The sequence below is a fragment of the Macadamia integrifolia genome, chromosome 7 (assembly GCF_013358625.1).
Source record: "Macadamia integrifolia cultivar HAES 741 chromosome 7, SCU_Mint_v3, whole genome shotgun sequence".
In the NCBI taxonomy this organism is placed as follows: domain Eukaryota; kingdom Viridiplantae; phylum Streptophyta; class Magnoliopsida; order Proteales; family Proteaceae; genus Macadamia; species Macadamia integrifolia.
In genome coordinates, this window is record NC_056563.1 from 29,322,855 (window position 1) to 29,342,124 (window position 19,270).

General features: G+C 36.3%; 1 protein-coding gene across 3 annotated transcripts in view; it reads right to left on the reverse strand.

The window, feature by feature from the left end:
- LOC122084017 overlaps positions 1-19,270 on the reverse strand; it is a 24,157-nt gene continuing 4,887 nt past the window's right edge. For 2 of the 3 annotated variants that reach the window (XM_042651996.1, XM_042651997.1), the window contains exons 4-8: positions 14,365-14,859; positions 5,257-5,567; positions 5,114-5,170; positions 664-1,145; positions 1-508 (exon numbers count right to left, since the gene is read on the reverse strand). In XM_042651996.1, coding sequence (XP_042507930.1) covers positions 200-508; positions 664-1,145; positions 5,114-5,170; positions 5,257-5,567; positions 14,365-14,789 — 1,584 coding nt within the window. In that variant the 5' untranslated portion in view covers positions 14,790-14,859 and the 3' untranslated portion in view covers positions 1-199. Of the gene's footprint in view, positions 509-663; positions 1,146-5,113; positions 5,171-5,256; positions 5,568-14,364; positions 14,907-19,270 lie in introns of all 3 variants that reach the window. The other variant, XM_042651998.1, reaches the window with a different exon arrangement.

Sequence of the window (19,270 nt, forward strand, 5' to 3'; positions counted from 1 at the left end):
TTAGGGAGAGAGAGGGAACTAACAACTTCGACAATAATTCCAGTACATTAAAAAAAAAAATCCAGTATGAGCAAGTAAATTTACATTTGATTTAAAAAAAAAAAAGTTTACATCAATAAAAAAAGAAAAAACTGGACCATTTTTGGTCTTAGTGCTTAAATCTTCAAATGAAGAGGCCAATTCTACGAAGACTTCAAGCTCAATGATCAGGCTCACCTGATGATTTCTTACTCCAGCAACCAGAACCAGCTTTCCTCTCGCCTCGCTTTCTCTTGGTTTTAGGGACCTGAAAGTCAGATGCTAAGCAAGACTTTAGAATTGACTGCTCCTGAGCCGCAATGGTCTTTTGGGCAACGTTAAGTTCTGGTGCTGAAACTGGGGAAATCCTGTTCTCCTCTTGCTCTTTCACAGGATGACAAGGCATCTCTGAGGGCTGACTCTTCAACTTTTCAAAACTGTACAACTCTCCCTGAACTGACTGATTACGTATCAAAACATCATCCGCAATCTGGAGGGGAAAAGAAAATAAAAATTTATTTTATAACCAATAAAATAAAACACAAGAACTTTTTCAATAACTCCTCTCTGTAGTGAAATCAAGAAATAAGGCCATATGCTTTAAAAGAACACGAATGCCGAAATTGATAAACAGCACAACTTTACATCTTCACATGAATCACCAATCTGTGGCTGATCAAGAGCAATATCAGCAGCAGATAATAGTCCCATTGTGCTTTCAATTATATCAGGAAGAGGATTTGCCTCCCCATAACTTGAAACGGCACTTTCAGGCATGACCAGATCACCAATCTCATGCTTGGATACATGTGGAGGTGGAGTATATAAAACGTGAGTCTGTGTGGTGCATCCCTTGCCCAGAGAGACAGTAGGACTTCGAGCAGAACTTGAAGGCACCTCAGATGGCAGAAGCAGGTTTAAATTTTCTGCAGAAGAGAGCCTCCCAGCATTACTGTTCATCACCTTGTCAAGCTGAGTCTTCAATTTGTGGGCTCGAGATTGCACATCCTCGATCTTCCAAAGGATTTGCTCCAAAGGATTATCACCTTCTCCAAAGTCAAGTAATGGCCACTCATAATCAACACCAAACTCACCATTGCCATTAGCATTTCGATCTGCCGCAATAACTATCCCCAAAAGAATAACAAATATATTAAGTTGGTCTAAGAAAACGTAATTATTTCCAGAGAATTGCAATACTGAAACAGTTAAAGTATAACATCAATGGAACTTTCTTGCACATGCATAACTGTGTAAACTGACACAGTGACACCATATGTGAATCAGTTGAATCATATGTGACATCCAACCAACAGTCAATGACACACTCAAAGCTCAGACCAGTTAACGGAGATCATTATTGAATTTCCGATTAGATGGTCCAGAAAAGAACCCTTTTTGCTTTATGTAAAATTGGTGGAAATCATCCTCAGCTAATCAAAGGTGGTAAGGCTCAATCAGGAAGCCTGCTATTCAGATGACCTTGACACAACTGAAGTTTTCCATTCCAATAGATGGTGGAAACATGAGGAAAAATAAATTTACACTTTCAATATTCTATTGGCTTATCATGCTTTTCACGTCTATGGCACTACACCAAGCACCATATGCCAATTATTACCATACTTAAAAATGGGATTGAGGTGGAGTGTCAACAACATCATATAACATCCTTCCCACTGAGTCACTGCTCTGTACAAGGATGTGCAAACAATATACTCCACTCAAACCAGGAGAGACTCATCCTTCTAAATATAAGCTACAAAGATCTCATTTTGCTATCCCACTCTCACTAGAGCCATATTTTCTGCTAGATCAAAAGTTGTCAGTCTTCATTCACAAGAAACATGGACAAGTAATATACCAAGTCCAAACAACCAAAAAGAATATCACACAATTATGCATGAAAGCATCCAACAGAACTGTGTAGTCGTATCATAGCAAGCTTTCTTGTAAAAGAATAAAGTAATATTTTTTCTTAAAAAGGATTAAGGATTAAGGAATAAGCTCTCAATGTACACAACAATCCAACTGAAGTGCAGAACTCGTCAACAATATACGCAAATCCAACATAAACTGAATGCAAGTGCACATATTAGCATTATTTAGGTATAACCAACAAATTCACCTGCATACAAAAAGCATAAAACATGAGTTCATACATGAAAAGGTTATAATTATGACACATATGCTAAACATGTTATCCATTATAAAAATGTTGGGCTAAAAGGGTGGCAACCCAGATTAAGTTTCGCTTTTTAAGGTCTGGGAAGGGGAGGATTGGAGATGGTCCAAACCTGTGCCTTCATATGGATAACCTAAGCTTTTTGCCATTGCATCAAGCAACAGCGCCTAATACTAAAACCAACATTAAATTCTATTTAAGTTTCAATTATGTAAAGTTCAAAGTTATGGACTTTCAGTTTGTCAGTTATTTCGGTGCTTTTCATATGCTCTACTTCGTAGTCTGTTTACGCTCTTTATCAGCTGTGAAGAATATATGTAGCCATAGAAAGGAAGCCCACTGCAATGGAATAAGAAAGTGATTGCTTAAAATTAATGGTCCAAAATTTGCACTACAGCAACTTTTTCTCTAGCCATTTTCTAGCTTTACGAGAAGTCTTCCCAACAGATCATGATATAAAACCATTCCTATGATGTGCAAAATAGAATCACCGCTTAAAAAAGGATTGGGAACACAATTTTAAAAATATTAAGGATTAGGAGGAGTAATTTGTCTTGAAAATAGTAATTACCTCCATTGACTATAGCTAAAGGCTAATAGAATAGGTTAACACTTTAATCTATAATTGTGAGTAATTAAAACAGAAATATCACAAGAACTGCAAATAAAAAACATTTGGAAGAGGATAAAATGTTGAATTGAAAAGAACACTCAGAACTAAAGAAAAGGATACAGGATGCATCAAGAAAGAGTGATGGCAATAACACTAGTCAGGCCGAAGGCCTGGATACCCTATCGTTAGCCAAGAAAAAGGGCTTCAAACAAAAAAATTTACTAAAGTCATCCCTCTCAACATCTGCTCTCACGTAGAACAGAAGAAGACTGAGTTGACACTAAGTTCAGGATCGTATTTACTTATCCAGAATAGATTTGCATCAGTTGGCAGTTAAAAGTTTTCTTTAGGGGTCTGAACTTCACATATTTGGGTGGAACGCGGAAGTTTTAATTTCTATTGGTTGCGAGATCTGGACATGGAATATAGTGTAAGTTATGCCATGATGTAGAAAATGTCTTCCTGATCCGATGTAAATCAGGTACTTTCTAAGTCAGTATGTACTGTGATACCCAACAAGAAAATAAGCCAAAGGACTGGATTTCAGGTGCACAACATTGGAGATGGCTCTTCAGTAAGAATATGGGAAGACCCATGGCTTCTTGACATGGAGAATACAGAATTAGCTTTCCAAAGCTCTCTCATGCCTCAGAAGATTTGGGTAGCTGAGCTAGTTGATACCACAAAATCATGGAATAAATATGGCAAACTTAAGGATCTTTTCAATGCAAGGAAAGTAGTATAGATTTTAGGCTGGATAGTTGATGAATACATCTGTAAGCCCCTCCAGCACTAAATTTTAGGCTGGGAAGTCAGGAAAAAACGAAATGATTCCGTGAACCTTCCCAAACTTCACTCATTTGATTTCTGGAGATGAATCGGATCACACAGGAAACCATTTCGGTTTTAAACTCCAAAGAGCCGAATAGGGAGAGTGCAACCCCCCCTACAGGGGTTCAATTAAATACATCTCAGCTTAGATCACAGCAACAGATACCAGTAACTTCCAAGAAGCTGGGAGCCATGGGGATATCTGGCAGTACTTCAGTACTTTCTGATGATAAAGCTTTGCTCCAAGGGATGCCTGGCATGCAAAAGGAGAAGATTGAGATGGGATCACGGAGTTGGACTTGAACAACAAGGTGGAGAGGGGTCTTACAGACAGGAACATCACGGCATTGATCGGTTGCAGCATCAATGCTTGCAGCTACGGATATTCATGCAAAAATGTGGTGATCTTCATTGCACCACCCACCAATTGCCGATTCTCCAACAATCAGATATAGAGGAAACCGTGAGAGAACGAGGAAGAAGAGGGTTTGAAGGAATTACGGTTATAATGGATCAAAAGAACCCTATCTCCAGCTCAGGATCACTGCTTTCTTTTTCCTGAAAAAATTAGATCCTTTAACTTTCATTACAACCGACTTCATCCCCAGATTTCTGGTGGATCGACCCTCATGTTCTGCAGTTGCTTCAGCAGCATACCGAGAAAGATGAGACCCCCCCCCCTTTTTTTTTCTCTCTAGTTATTGGCCTGTTTTACCTCAAAAATTCAGACAACTTTCTCATTTCACTCTCTTCGAAATTATGAATATATTTCATAACAAATTCTGATCAATATTACTGTTCTAAGTCTGCTATTAGTTTTCCTATTAGCACTATGACTTCTCTGCAGATCCTTATTCTGCTATCAGAATTTTTTTCAGATTCTGCAGTCTATTCCACCAATAGAATAGATCACTTGACTGAATATTGGGTTATTCTAATTTTTTCTAACTCAAGTTATACATTTTATCCCGGTTCTGTTTCATAACTTCTGTTCCCTGTTCTGCAGTCTATTTTGTGCTAGTCTCTTGCTGGATTTTCTGGTTTGGGATTAGCCTGCATTACCTTCACTACTTAGGATTTAATGCTCCTTCTAAGATTTTCAAAGAATAAGAATTGTTAGAGCCGGTTCTCAGATGCCCATAGAGACCTCATTGATACAGTTAAATCAAACCACTTGGATCAGCCGGTCATGCAAATAGACAGTACAGCCCCTATACCCGGTCCAAATTAGGGATTCTGGTTCATGTGTCAGGAAGTATCTTAGGTTTAAGCACTTGCCCGATATACAAATCCAAAAAGGAAAGAACAACACAGTCATCAAGTTGAAGTAGTTCAATGCTTCTAGTATCTTTAAAAATTGTACGTGGTACATTAAAATCTATCTTACTTCCTTATTTCTGATTATACTTCAAGTGTCAAACAAAGGCACCAAATTTCTCTAGGAAGGCCCAGTGGTCAATTCTTACCTTGATTACCACAATCATCATCCAGAGAAACACCATCTACATTGGACCTCTTATTCTCTGCAAGGGATCATGTAGGAAAATTACAAATGATAAAAACAGGCTCATAAAAAGCATATTTATAAGTGTAACCAATTTATTTGTACCATAGTATGAGAACAGGCTATGGCGTGACATATATGATGATATATCAACTGTGTCTTCAACTCTCTTTCGTTTTCTCCTCTTCATGGCCTTTTTCCTATCAAACTGTCTAGAAAATGGTAGTGACCTCATACAACACCCTTCTAACGCAAGCTGCCCTGAATCAAACTGCTTTCTTTGATCATATTCTGCAAGCTCTTTATCATACTTTAATGCTTGGCACTGAAATTCCTTAATTCTCAGTTCTAACCATTTGCACCGCCACATTAGAGGTCTGATATACTTCCTCCAATGAGCTGTCAACTTCTTCTTCCTAAAAGATTGAAGCAGAATATATATTTGAAGTTAGACAATGCAATATAATTCAACATAGAAATGAAGATCTATTCAAAATACCATCAGATGTGTTGCCTTAGCCGCTGATTAAGAAAGGTATTGTTTTGATGATCATCTTCCATTGTTTAACAATGGTTTCCCTTGGTTTCTTTACTGACATGGCAGCATTACAAGGAGTATAGCTGTCATGGCGACCCAAAGTGGTGGATGGGTGGCTAATTGATTTGGCGGTGAATCGTCCGCTATGGCGTTGCAATGGCGATCAAAACGCCCATGTGTTATTTTTTATATCCCCTATTTTGTAAAGTTTTTGTATGCTATAATATATATACCCTATGACATAAAAAATCAATCAACATTAAACATCAAGTCATAAAAGATCAACATAGTGACACTCACATCAAGTCATAAAAATCAACATAACTTATTGACATTTAGAGAAATGCTCTTGCTTTATAATAAGTTTTATTGGTCAAATGATTTTATTTTTATATGAGACTTTTTGTATTAAGTATAACACAAAACTAGCTTTCCAACAAGTCTAAGATTACTTAAATCTGAGTTGTTATGACAAAGTTAAGTTCCGGACCTTCGGTCAAACTTATTTTAAAGTGTGCGAATGTTGTTAAATCACCTGAATGGAAATAATTTTAGGGGGCATCAAAACAAAAGATTATCTTACCAGACTTTTGGCTTTTAGCAATGTTCTACCATGATAAAATTTATAAAATTTTCAGAATTGAGAAAAACCTTAGCATTTGGAAGTTGAAAATCGCCCTACAACCAAAAAACCAGTTTTTGTTCTTGGACCAGGGGATTGACTTTTTATCCTTTTGGAATTTGATTTTAAACTATTTTTATTGGATTCAAATAGGGGTTATTTGCTTATTTATGAATAATATTTTAAGTAAATGAAATAACAAAATATAAAAACATTTACTTAAATGGTATTTGGCATAAATAAGTGCAAAAAATATAAGGTGACAGACGCCTAGGCCCCAGGCAAACCGCCTGGACGCCAAGGCGGCACCTTGGCGACGCCTTGACAACTATGACAAGGAGTCAACGATAATGTCAACATTGATGTCTTTGGTTCAATGGTTGAAAATACAAGCATAAAAGCTCAATACATAGTGGACAAAATGGTTGTGGTGGGACCCCAAACTTGGCACATGGCTAATCCAAGGTATGGGCTACCAATGAAAAAATTCTGCTGAAAAGGAAGCAAAGAGAGAGAAAAAAAAAATCTGGTAGGAATGAATTAGACTAGAAACCAGATATGGAAGCTCAGAATTTTACGCAATGTAATCAGATATGAAAAGAAGCAAAGTATATTCTGTTGTAAATTAAAAATCCAACTGATAATCAGATTTGAGAAACTAGGATAAATCAGTAAGTTCAAAAACAGGACATTGGACAACGTAGATTATGGCCAATTTTCTGACAGGGTGCTGATTCATCATGGGATTTAATTTTAAGAGTCTAGTCAAATTAGGATTTCAATTTCTAGCCTATTTCTATCGTTCATAGTTTTATTTAATTTGTAAAGGGGTTGAGCACTCATGGGAGCAGTGATATTATAATTAGATAAATATTAAAAATCTCTATTATTAAAGAGAGTCTATTTTCTAGTAATTTCAGGATTATGTCTAAGAGTCCAAGTCTAATCTCTTAGCCACAAAATCCTGTGAAGCAGGGAGGTACTGCTGCATACATATTCCCCTCCCAGACCCTGCAGTAGTGGGAGCCTCGTGCAAAAGGTTGCCCTTTAGTCCAAGTCTGATCTCATTTTTGGGAAGGGTAGTCTATAGATAGCGTTGTAAATAACTTTGTTTGTGGTGATGAGTTAATGACATTGAGGCTAAGGATATTAGTATTGGTTTGGAGTAAGAATCAATCATAGGCGATTTCTCCTTCCTTTTTGCTGTTTCCCAGAGAAGTGGCCTAGTTAGTAGTTAGCAATGCTAGTTTGGTTTTCCAAGCTTGCTCTTAAATTTTCTGCTACTCTCCTTCCTATTCGGCTGTTTTTCTTATTTTCTTTATTTGATTACATCTTTTATAAGTTCTGTTATGGTATTTTCTCCTTCGAATACCTTGGCCCATTACCTGCACAGACACAATACTGGTTTTTCAATCCCTTGTCTGCATCAGTTACCCATCGAACTATTGGTTTGACCAGAAAAACCATCCATATGGCCCAAAAAAGTGGATCATGAACTTTTCCTTCAGGAACGTATAAATTATATTTTCCTTGAATAAGACCCCTGAGGAATTTGCTTCAACTCTCCCAAACATAAATGAATGAAAAGAGCAACAAAAAATTTCCCCCTTTCCCCCACTCAGTACACCATTCATTACATGATACTGTGTCACACTCTTATCTTTTCTTAAATAAAGATTAGATTTTGATCCATCTACTACACTAGCAACCACATCTAATAAAGAAAGTTGTGAAGAGAGTCGCTGAAAGCCACTCTTTCAGATTATGTCTAACCATGATATGGTGTACGGCTATCAATCGCTGTCTCTTAAAAAGATTTAGTTGAATTGGTCACAAGGTGACAGAGCGTCCCATTAAGGACACGATCAAACTAATTGTTGGCTCTCCAACACAGCAAAAGTATGCTCAAACATCCCAAGCAGAAATACTACTAGATCTTTAAATTCTTATGAAACATATTATCATTCTTTCCATTGACCACCTAGATTTTGAAGCACTTTAAGGTTTTTAAATTATTTGTATCTCATAAAACAGAGCTTTTATTTTATTTTATTTTATTTTATTTTTTTGGGGGGTGGGGGCGGAGGGACTGTATAAAACAGAACTAATCAGGCTAAATAGTTTTTATCCAATTGCTGTTAATAACCTTTTCACAATTTACCCAACCAACAATTACCACTCCAAAAAATTGATAATTCTTTTTTTCTATATTTAAGAGGGGTATCAGTGAGCAAAGATATGACTTATCCCAACTTCAATGTTTTCAAATCATTTTATATCTCCTAAAACAGAGCTTTTATTTTTTTGGTTGGGGGCCGAGGAAGGGAACTGTGTAAAACAGATTAATCAGAGTTTTATCCAATTGCTGTTAATAACCTTCTGACAATTTACCCAACCAACAATTACAACTCCTAAAAATTGATAATTCTTTCAAGCCGTCATTGTCTGGAGACTCTGGACAGGCTTTGGGCATTTCGAAAATAATTCATTACACTGTAAAAATGAATATGCTATGTTAGTAGTTGGATTAGGAAATAGCTTTTGAAACATTGCCGGCATTCCAAGGAAGGTTTTGAGACTTAGGACAGGCTTTGCTAGCATGCCTTTCCTAATAAATTGGTCAAACAAGGAAGGTGGACTTTGATGGAACACTAATACGATGTCCTAAGAGAATCTTAAGGAAAACGTCATTCATCGAAGGGACTCGGTGATGTGGACCTGAAGGTCTCTCACATGAGATCCAAGAAGCAAGCAGCCTAGTAGCATGGCCTAGATAGTTTAATTCTATCTTTTAGTTACAAAAAAAAAAGGTGACATTCAAAACTGGAATAATTATAAAGGCATAAAATTAATGAGTCATACTATAAAATTGTGGGAGAAATATTATTGAAGCCCACCTGAGAAGAGAATCTACCATCACGAAGAACCAACTTGGTCATATGCCAGGTAAATCCAGGACAAAAGCTATTTACTTATCCAGGAGGCTCATAGAGAGATTTAAGGAGGCTCATGGAGAGATTTAAGGCTTGCAAGAAGGATCTCCATATGATCTTTATTGACCTACAAAAAGCCTACAACAGACTCCCTAGAGAGCTAATCTGGCATGTCCTAGAGAACAGATGGGTATTGAATAAATATGCAGATATAATTAAAGATATGTATGAGGATGCGGTGACTAATGTAAGAACCACAGGAGGACAAAAAAGTGAACTCCCAATTACAATTAGGCTACATCAAGGATCTGTTTTAAGCCCTAATTTGTTTGCGCTTATCATTGATGATTTAACCAGGAAAATTCAAGATGAGGTTCTATGATGTATGCTCTTCGTTGATGATATTGTTTTAGTGGATGAAACAAAAGCTGGGATTAACGCTAGGTTGGAGCTATGGAGATCAACTTTAGAATCAAGAAGTTTTAAGATGAGTAAAACGAAATTTGAGTATATGTGTAACTTTAGTCACACTACGATGGATAATGAAATGGTGAAGATTGAGGATAGAGGTACCACAAAGTGATCATTTTAGGTATTCGGAGTCAACTATAAATAAAGAAGGTAATATAGAGGATGATGTTTCACAGAAGATTAAGGCAGGATGGATGAAGTGGAGAGATGGTGTTGTGTGACCAATGTATTCCTTTAAATCTTAAAAGAAAATTTATAGGATAGTCGTACGACTGGCTATGATGTATGGGGCGGAAGGTTGGGCAGTAAAAAAGTGTCATATAAATAAGCGAAGTGTGGCAGAGATGAGAATATTGAGATGGATGTGTGGCAAAACTAGAAAAAATAAAGTAAGGAATAATCATATTAGAACGGATTTGGGAGTATCCCCGATTCATAATAAGCTCCGAGAAAGTCACTTGAGGTGGCTTGGACATGTTCAACGGAGGCCTTGAGATGCACCAGTAAGTAGGAGTACCCTGATTCAGATTGAAGGAACTAAAAGAACTAGGGGCAGACTCAAAATGATCATAAGAGATGTAGTGAGGAAAGGCATGCATAGTTTAGGAATTGTCCCAAGTATGACCTCGAATAGATTTGATTGGAGGGCAAGGATTCATGTAACCGACCCCATTTATATGGGATTTACTAAGCTATTGTTGTGTTGTGTTCCTTTCTTTTTGCTTTTATTTTGTTGTATTTGATCGGACCCATAACCGACCCAATTAGTTGGGATAAAGCTGAGTTGTTGGTTGTTATTGGAGTTAATTAGGGCCCGCATGATAACCATTTTGTTTCCCTATTTCTCTTTTTTTTTTTCTTTTCTTTTTTTTTTTCCTTTTTTCTTTTTTTTTTAGAAATTTGTTTACTAACGCCGGTTCATTTTTTTGTTCCCAGGAATAAATTGGACCCAAAAGGTTGCTGGGACATAGAAGGAAAAAAAAAAAAAAAAGCATCTTTTAGGAACTTCTCTATCCTAGAAAAAGAAGGAGAAATAGGGGGTTTGTCCTAGGCAACTTCAATCACCAGCCCACCACCTTCGCCACTAACACCACCACCATTACCAATGCCACCACCTCCTCCACCGCCACCGCCATCGCCACACCACCACTATCCCCACCCCTCCTCCAACGCCACGATCACCACCACCTCCTCCACCGCCGCCGCCTATGCCAAAATTTTTAGGTATTGAATGACATTTTGTAAATTTATACAAGTTCTACTTCTATCCATAGAAATTAATATACGCTTAACAAATGCATTTCTATTTCTTTTCTAACCCAGAAATAGAAATTGCTACACGTTATCAAACACGTTTTTTTGCCCAGAAATATGGCCCAGAAACAGAAATAGAAAAGATCATTTATGGATAGAAATTTAGCGCAGAAACAAAATGGTAATCATGCAGGCCCTTAGTTTCTTTTTATTTGTTTCTGGTTCAGTCACTATTGAACCAATGGCTCAATTTAAGTTTGCATGTTATTTGTTTTTATTACAAGTTGAGGTCGGTTAAGGTTTTCCTTATCCAACACTACTCTGATTTTTCTTGTCAATAAAAGCAAATCGATGGGCTATCACTTACTATAAACAAAGATAGCCCATTGATTTTTCTTGTCAATAAAAGCAAATCAATGGGCTATCACTTACTATAAACAAAGATAGCCCATCGATTTTTCTTGTCAATAAAAGCAAATCGAGGGGCTATCAGTTGATCCTGCTGTTGCTGCTCCTCTCCTTCTCCACTGCCAAAGAATCCCTTGCATTTGATGAAGGCTAGTTGGTGTTTGGTCCATCCAACCACCTTGCGGTGTGAAGCCCGGGCATTTTCCATCTTATTTATTCTTCCATCTTCTTCCCTTCCATTAATTCAAGTGAGTTACTGTTCTAGTTCTGCAATTCTGGTTCTGGTTTAGATTCATACGCAAGACCCCTTTTTTTCTTTTTTTGCATGAATTTCAATTGAGAGAATCTGACCATCAGATTCCTCTCAATTTTTGAAGCGTTGTTCATCATAAAAGCGAAACTCGATCAAGAAATCTTTCAAATCAGACCTGTTGATCTTGATTCAGTTTTCTAATTCTCACCTTATTTGTCCAGATCTGAAATTCTGCAATTTCCGATTACTAAGGCTCTCTTTGGTATCATTTTTTATTTTGATTTTTGCCTATTTAACAAAAATCATTAATGAAAACCAATTTTTATCAAAACATCAAAACCAGTTGTAAACATTAGACATAATAGAGTATGGAATGAGAAATGGTTTGGTATGCCTATGTGTAGAATAGTTTTTTGACTCACAGTGGCAAGGGAGTCATTTCACCAAGGGTTTCTTAAAGCCTAACTTCATCTTTCCCAAACCTTTCTCCCAGCCGCAAAAACACAGCAATTTTTTTTTTCATAGCAGATTATCCCCTTCTACATGGTTTTCCCAACCATGAATGTCCGTATAGTCTCATCCCAGCTATGGATCCACCTAAAAAAAAATTCAAAACCCATATATCTCTGGCTGTTTTAGATTCAGATTTCGTTGTTTTTTTTTTTTTTTTTTGGGGTCATTTGATCACCGCCAGATTTCACGGGGTTCTGATAGCCGTTCACTGGATGGCTTTAGGGTTGTATACCGCTCCAATAAGAAGCCATCGATGGTGTTTGTATTTCTGAAACCTGCAAGGGTTTTACACCCCATTCTAGGCCGCCGTTGGGTTTTCCGGCATCTGAAAATGTTTTCTCTGGTCGTCGGGTATACAACGTCGATCGCCGGGGAATTGCAGTGTCGTACTGGGATCGCCGAGCGAATTGCAGAGTGCAGTTTCTTTCTCCAATAGGAAGAAGAAGAAGAGGGGGGGGGGGCTTACCTTTCTAATAACAAAACCAAATGACGTTTTCCCCTCACTTTTGGTGCATATAAACACATGTTCATTAACATTGAGCGAATAAATGGCCAAAATTGGTTTTTGGCTAAAACACATAAATGGGTCAAGATCTATTTTTGGTTTTTGTGTTTTTTCCATCTTTTTAAATAGAAACAAGCTCCATAAATGTTAAAAAAATGCACTCAAAAAGGTTTTTTAGGAAAAAATAAAAAATTTAAATGATACCAAAGAGATCCTAAATCGATTGCTCTTTCAGCTGATTTGTGCTACTGAAATTCCCGTACATGATCAGATTCAGTTGGGCTATATTATTCTATCCTCTGTTTATTAGTCTGATTAGCATATTGAATGAAATACCCTTCTCCTGTACTACTAGGAATATCCCATATTTTCTGACCCAACCATTGGATCAAGTTCTAAATTTCAGCAAACGTTCTTACCTTTTATTTAATGAACTTAATTTGAGTATTACTCTATTTTGACCATCTGATTTGTTGCTGTTATAAATCTCCTAAACTAAACTTATTTTTTTTACTAAAGATCATGTCTTTTGGTACTGTTTGAATCTTCAAATTCAGTACTTGGCAGTGGGATGATGAGGCTCAAGTAAATATTAAGGCTAAGAAGCATAGTTTTAAGACATGGCAAAGGACTAAGGATGTAGAGGAATTAAAAAGGTATAAACTTGCTAGAAATGAAGCTAAGAAGATTGTGGGAAAAGAAAGGGTGAAGAGATAAGAGGATCTTTATAGAAATTTGAACACAAAGGGGAAAAAACTATGTATAAGATTACCAAAAAGAGGGAAAGGAAGAGTAGAGATTTCGACTATGTTAGATGCATTAAAACTTTAAAAGTGAAGATGATAAAGTTTTAACAAGGGATGAGGATATTCAGGAGAGATAGAAACACTATTTCTACAGCTTACTAAATGAATATATTTCAAATAATAATGTCCTGGATGGTAGCATTACCCATCAAGACACCACATGCTGTAGATATATACAAAAAATTAGGAAGCCTGAAGTAAAAGAAGCTTTAAGGAAGATTAAAGTAGGCAAGGCACCAGGTCTAGATGGGTACCCAAGACTCCCAACAGAAGTGTGGAAGAGCTTAGGAAACGGTGGTTTATCTTGGCTAACCAAGTTGTTAAAAAGATTAAGAGCACAAGGAAAATGCCAAATTAATGGAGAAGAATTATGGTTCTGATTTATAAAAATAAAAGAGCATTCAGAACTGTAATAATTATAGAGGCATGGAACTTATAAGTCATACCATGAAATTATGGGAGAGAGTTATTGAAACACTATTGAAACAAGAAACTATTATTACGAATACTCAATTTGGTTTCATACCATGAAGATCAACTACAAAAGCTAATTATCTACTTAAGAGACTCATGGAAAGATTTAGAGAATTCAAGAAAGATCTCCATATGATCTTTATATGACCTAGAAAAAGTTATGGCATAATCTCCAGAGAGTTAATTGGCAAAAGTATTATAGAAGAGAAGTGTTTAATGCAAATAGGTGGGCATATTTAAAGATATGTATAATGGTGTGTGGCTTGAACCAAGGTCTAAGATATCAAAACTCAAGGAACTTTACTGATTTAATATGTGGCAACTTCAGAAATATTGTCTAGCTTTGTCACTGCTAACAGCTACAAATGAATTAAGGGATTATTAGGGTAGTCCAGAGAGAGAGAGAGAGAGATGGGAAATATAGAACAGATGATACCTTGTTTGGAACACGCTACCAAATCCATCAAAAACAGACTCACTGCCACCACAAAATGTTGACTCCACTTCAGCATCACTCAACCTTGAAACATATTCAGTTCCCGATGTTGTGTCATCGAAAGAACTGGAATATTCAGTTGCATTTGGATCTTCAGCATGAGCCAACCTGAGGTCATCAGCATTCACACATTCGGTTATATCGACCTCTGTATCAACAGACTCCTCTACTGTATCTATATCTTGATCCAACAAAATTTCCATGTCAAACGTGGTGTCCTCAAAATTACTCGTACACTTCAGACCCTTTTCATCTTGGACTGCTGAGGAATTCAGATCATCTTTGTCAGAAGTAACATTTGCAGTTGCAGTGGTTTCCAGTATCATTTCTGAGTCTAAATCAGTTAAGACTTGAGCAGGAGCCATACTGCATTCACCCAGACTCGGCGAATCCTCCTAACAAGGTTGAAGACACTTGTGCATAGATCACCAACAACTGCATTCGAAACCCTCTTTAGATGGATGAATCAAAACCATTTAAATCTAAAAGACACAAACAAAATTCAACGTTTATTCAAAATCAAATAGATACAGGGTACCTTAAAATGAAATACACTACCTGGTTAAAAGAAAACTTGACTTTCCTCTAGTGGGAAATAATTTAATTTCAAAATGGGACTCTTAGTAGTTTTGTTCAATCTTTCAATTTTATTTAATAGGTAAAATAAGAAATACAAGATTCTTTTAAAGAGAAAGAAAAGGATTTACAAACATAGCAGCATCCAACAAACAACAATAATCCAGAACAAAGTTGTACAAGAAGGAAAAACACAGAACGTAAACAATAAATGATGGCCACAAATTCCTCCAACCCACAAGGCTAAAAAGATCTTCCAACACAGAACTTAAACAATAAATGAGATAAACCACTAATGGAAATAATAGCGCCCAGCTCACCAAACCCTTTATGTGGATCCCTAATGGGAAACGAAGAAATATAAAAATACACATAAATAGTAAAGGCCAACAAAGACTGGATTAGCTAGTTGTGGATGGTCTAATTGGTTTTGCAATGGAACTGTGAATTTAAATAAAATATGGGAAACTAATGTTTGATTCCTCCCAGTTACCAAGTTTGGAGTGAAGGAAATGCCACAAGGCACCTGAGCCTTGTCCTTCACAGTTCACGCGGGCACAAATATAACTAACATAACAATGTTGAAGTACATGCCACAACTCAAGCAATTAACACCCTGCAATTGCACTATTTTATCTATTCAGATCCATGACAAGCAAAGTTACTCCAGCCCCTTTTTCTGGCTGAATAAAAAGGTGGGCCCAGACAACGTACTAAATGTCAAGATACGACACCTCAAATAGACCAACATATTCCCATATTGGCAAAGACCAAAAAGAAATCCTAGTGAAATGCAATTAATGTTTGAGTGGAAATTTCACATATTTCTGTTCTGGTCATGCCAACCAAATGATACTTCTGGCTTATTACTTCAATTCACATAATGATATGTCATATATGTCAACCAAACATGAGAAACCCATCATTTAATATTTTCAAAAATAGTTCAAAAGTCAGCTATCAATAAAATGTATCATATATTATTTAAATATTTTGTCGTAAAGACAAATAAAACTATTTGGTTTTGTATGATTATTTCATTTTATACAATGGTACACTAGAATATACAATTTTAATGCATAACTTCTCGATTTTTGTTAAGAATATTTTGTAAATATAAAACTTCAGAAAATACAGTATATTCCATTTTGTTTTTTACTATTTTTAATTTAATCTTTTTTATCCCATCCACTAAAGAATTAAAATAAGTTCTGAAAGACTAGTAAACAAAACCCTATGGCACCAAAGATCAGAAAAAACAATAATGTAAAATTTCCTCTAAAAAACAAAAAATGTTAAATTTATTTCACAGTTTCCCCTGAGATAACCTCTTCTTTTTTCTTTTTTTTTTGTTGGGGGGGGGGAGGGGTTTAGAATGTTGTGTGTAAGGAATGGGATATATAAAAAACTAAAAATAACCAATTATCTATGCAGTATTTTGATGATTATGGCTATAGACTTACGATTCAAGTAGAGGCCAAACTTTCTTGGTCTGAACATAATGCTACAGCCACTACTCACTAGCTATAAATCTCAAAGCTTCTTTTTTTTATTTAACGACAACCTTGAATATTTATAGATGATTGTTTTGCTCCTGTGATGGTCCTGAAGTGTTAATCACAGCCTATCTCATCAGTTCTGGAGGTTCCTTTCAAATTCCCACAATTTCCAAGTTATTCCATCTTTTTAAATATTTTGCCACTTTCCAGTTTCCACACGTGATGCGGATCCGGGTTAAGAAACCCTGTTTGGATCGCTAACGGGCTCGTCCAAGTGTTACATAACTCAAATCAAAAGAACCAGTGGCAAAACAAGTAAATATTTTGAGGCTTATAATAGGGTGGCAGACTTGTAAATTAAGGGAATCTTAAAACGGTAAGTGGTTGTTAAAGTGATGGAATATGAAGGAAAATAGGAATTATTGTGAAGGGACAAACTATGAAGCAAAGTTAAGGCAAAGGCTTGGGGGTAAAAAAGGAGAGAAGTAAGGGTATTTTGGAAACCAAAGGAAATAAATTAGCAACAAAAGAATCGTGTGGAGAAAGACTTTGTCTTCAACCTCACGACTTCCAGCCACATACGTAACCAGAACCAGCTCTGCAACTCAAGTTGTTTCTCTCAACAGGGAAGTTCTCTTACCCTCAAAATCTGCAAGTTAGGTCGCCCACCACTTTAGAATATATCTTCGAAAACCAATAATATTTCCATTACAGGAAAAGGAAAATAGGAATAATTAGAAGGGAATGAAGAAGAATAGAGAGAGAGAGAGGGGGGGGGGAGGAGGTCACACGGCCATGGTTATGTACCAGTCCGGTACCATAAACAACTCAATAAAATTCATTCTTCAAATCTCTGCCCAATGAATTGGGTTACAAGCCCATTTATAATAAACAAAACTAAAAACTTCCTAATTGAAATCTAAAACTGAAATAGAATAAAAATCTCCTAATAATTACTCCTTAAAACCTAGACTGACAAAAAAAGAAACACAAAAAAACTCAAATTGGAAATTCCCTACTTGTCTAATAACTAACCAAAAATAAAAAAAATAGCATCTATTTGCCAAATAAATAAATCCTAAATAATTAAGAAATCCTACTGAACCCAAAAGCCCAATTGGACCTAGTTCATCTCAGTCTAGATTGCCAGAAGGGTCAATCCGGTTCAGCCACGATTTTGCATCAACATGTCAACATATTTCCATAAAATACTACCACTTTGACAAGACTGATGACTGAAACAATAAGCCAAGCTTATATTTATTCCCTTGACCCAGGAAAAGACCTAGGACTCAAACCCATCAACTTGTATGCTATCATGACCTGTGCTTACTTCAACAGCAACAGAGAAATGCAAATAAAAAAAAAAGAAAATCTAAAAAGCTACTTATTCTTCATCATCTAATTTTTTACATTTCCTTCTCTTTCTATAGCATTCTTTCCTCTTTTTTTTTTTTTTTCTTTTTTTTTTTTCCCCCAATTCATTTCTTCTCTTAATAAAATTTCTTCATGAAAAAAATATTATAATTAATTAACTATAGGTTTCCACTATGTAATCAGTATCTATTATATGGAACCAAATAAACAGTCCCATCCTTATCTGATGTATAAAGAATTAAAACCCAAGGAGGTATCATTGCATAATATTGAATTAGCAGATGCAGGACAGAGGTGCACAACACAGTCTACACATTAAAATTTACCCAAAAAACAACTAATGAAACTTCAGAAAATTCTGAGTATAGTAACCGGCTGGCAATGGATTGTGAATCTTTAAGGATCAATGATGCACGACCCATGCTTTTAGACCCTAATCTGAAGTAATAGATTGCAGTCTTAAACCCAAAGCATCAGTGACATGTTTCCAGTTGGAGGAACGAAAAGAGTCAGAGGTGAGCCAAAATGACTCCAAGAGAAGTGGTGTGGAAAGACATGAATAGCTTAGGACTAGTAACAAGTATGACTTTGAATAGAGTTGATGGAAAACAGAAGATTTATGTAGTTGACCCCATTTAGTTGGGATTAGGCTGAGTTGAGTCGAGTTGAGAATTGCCATATAAATGACCAAACTAAGGGTGCCCATCCATAGGTTCCTGACGAGATCGCACATCTGAGAAGACTTTTGCCAAATTGGGTGCTCTACAAAATTTTGGAGCATAGGAGTCGAAAGATCAAATAAGAAATCCAAACAGGATCCCACCCAAAACTTGCTCAAAGACCCAAATTTGTGAGAACCACTGCTAAAGACCACTACCATATGACTCCTTGAGTCTCAAATATCTTCAAATGAGATAATATAATATCTTAAAAGATTATATGCTGTGTTTCTCTCCGAAATTTTGGAGCTTAGGAGTCAAAAGATCAAATAAGAAAGCTAAACAGGACCACACCCAAGGCTTGCTCAAAGATCCAAAATTTGTGAGAATGGTTTTGAAGCATGGGTTTATGACTTTTAGAAAAATCTGACCGTCATGCATCATTGATCCTTAAAGAAATTCACAAGCCAATGCTGGCCGGTTACAAATTTAATCCAAAGTTTCTGAAATTTCAATAGCTGTTTCTTGGGTAAATTTTAATGTATAGGTGCCATGCACTCTGTCCTGCATGTGCTAATTCAATAGCTAATTCAATATTATGGAATGATACTGGGAACTCGTAATTTTTGAAATATCAAATATGAATCAGTCGTGTGTGTCAATGCCTAGTTCTTTACTAACAGCTTATGTAGATCCTGAACCCTTCCTCCCCCCCACCCTTTCTTTTTTTTTTTT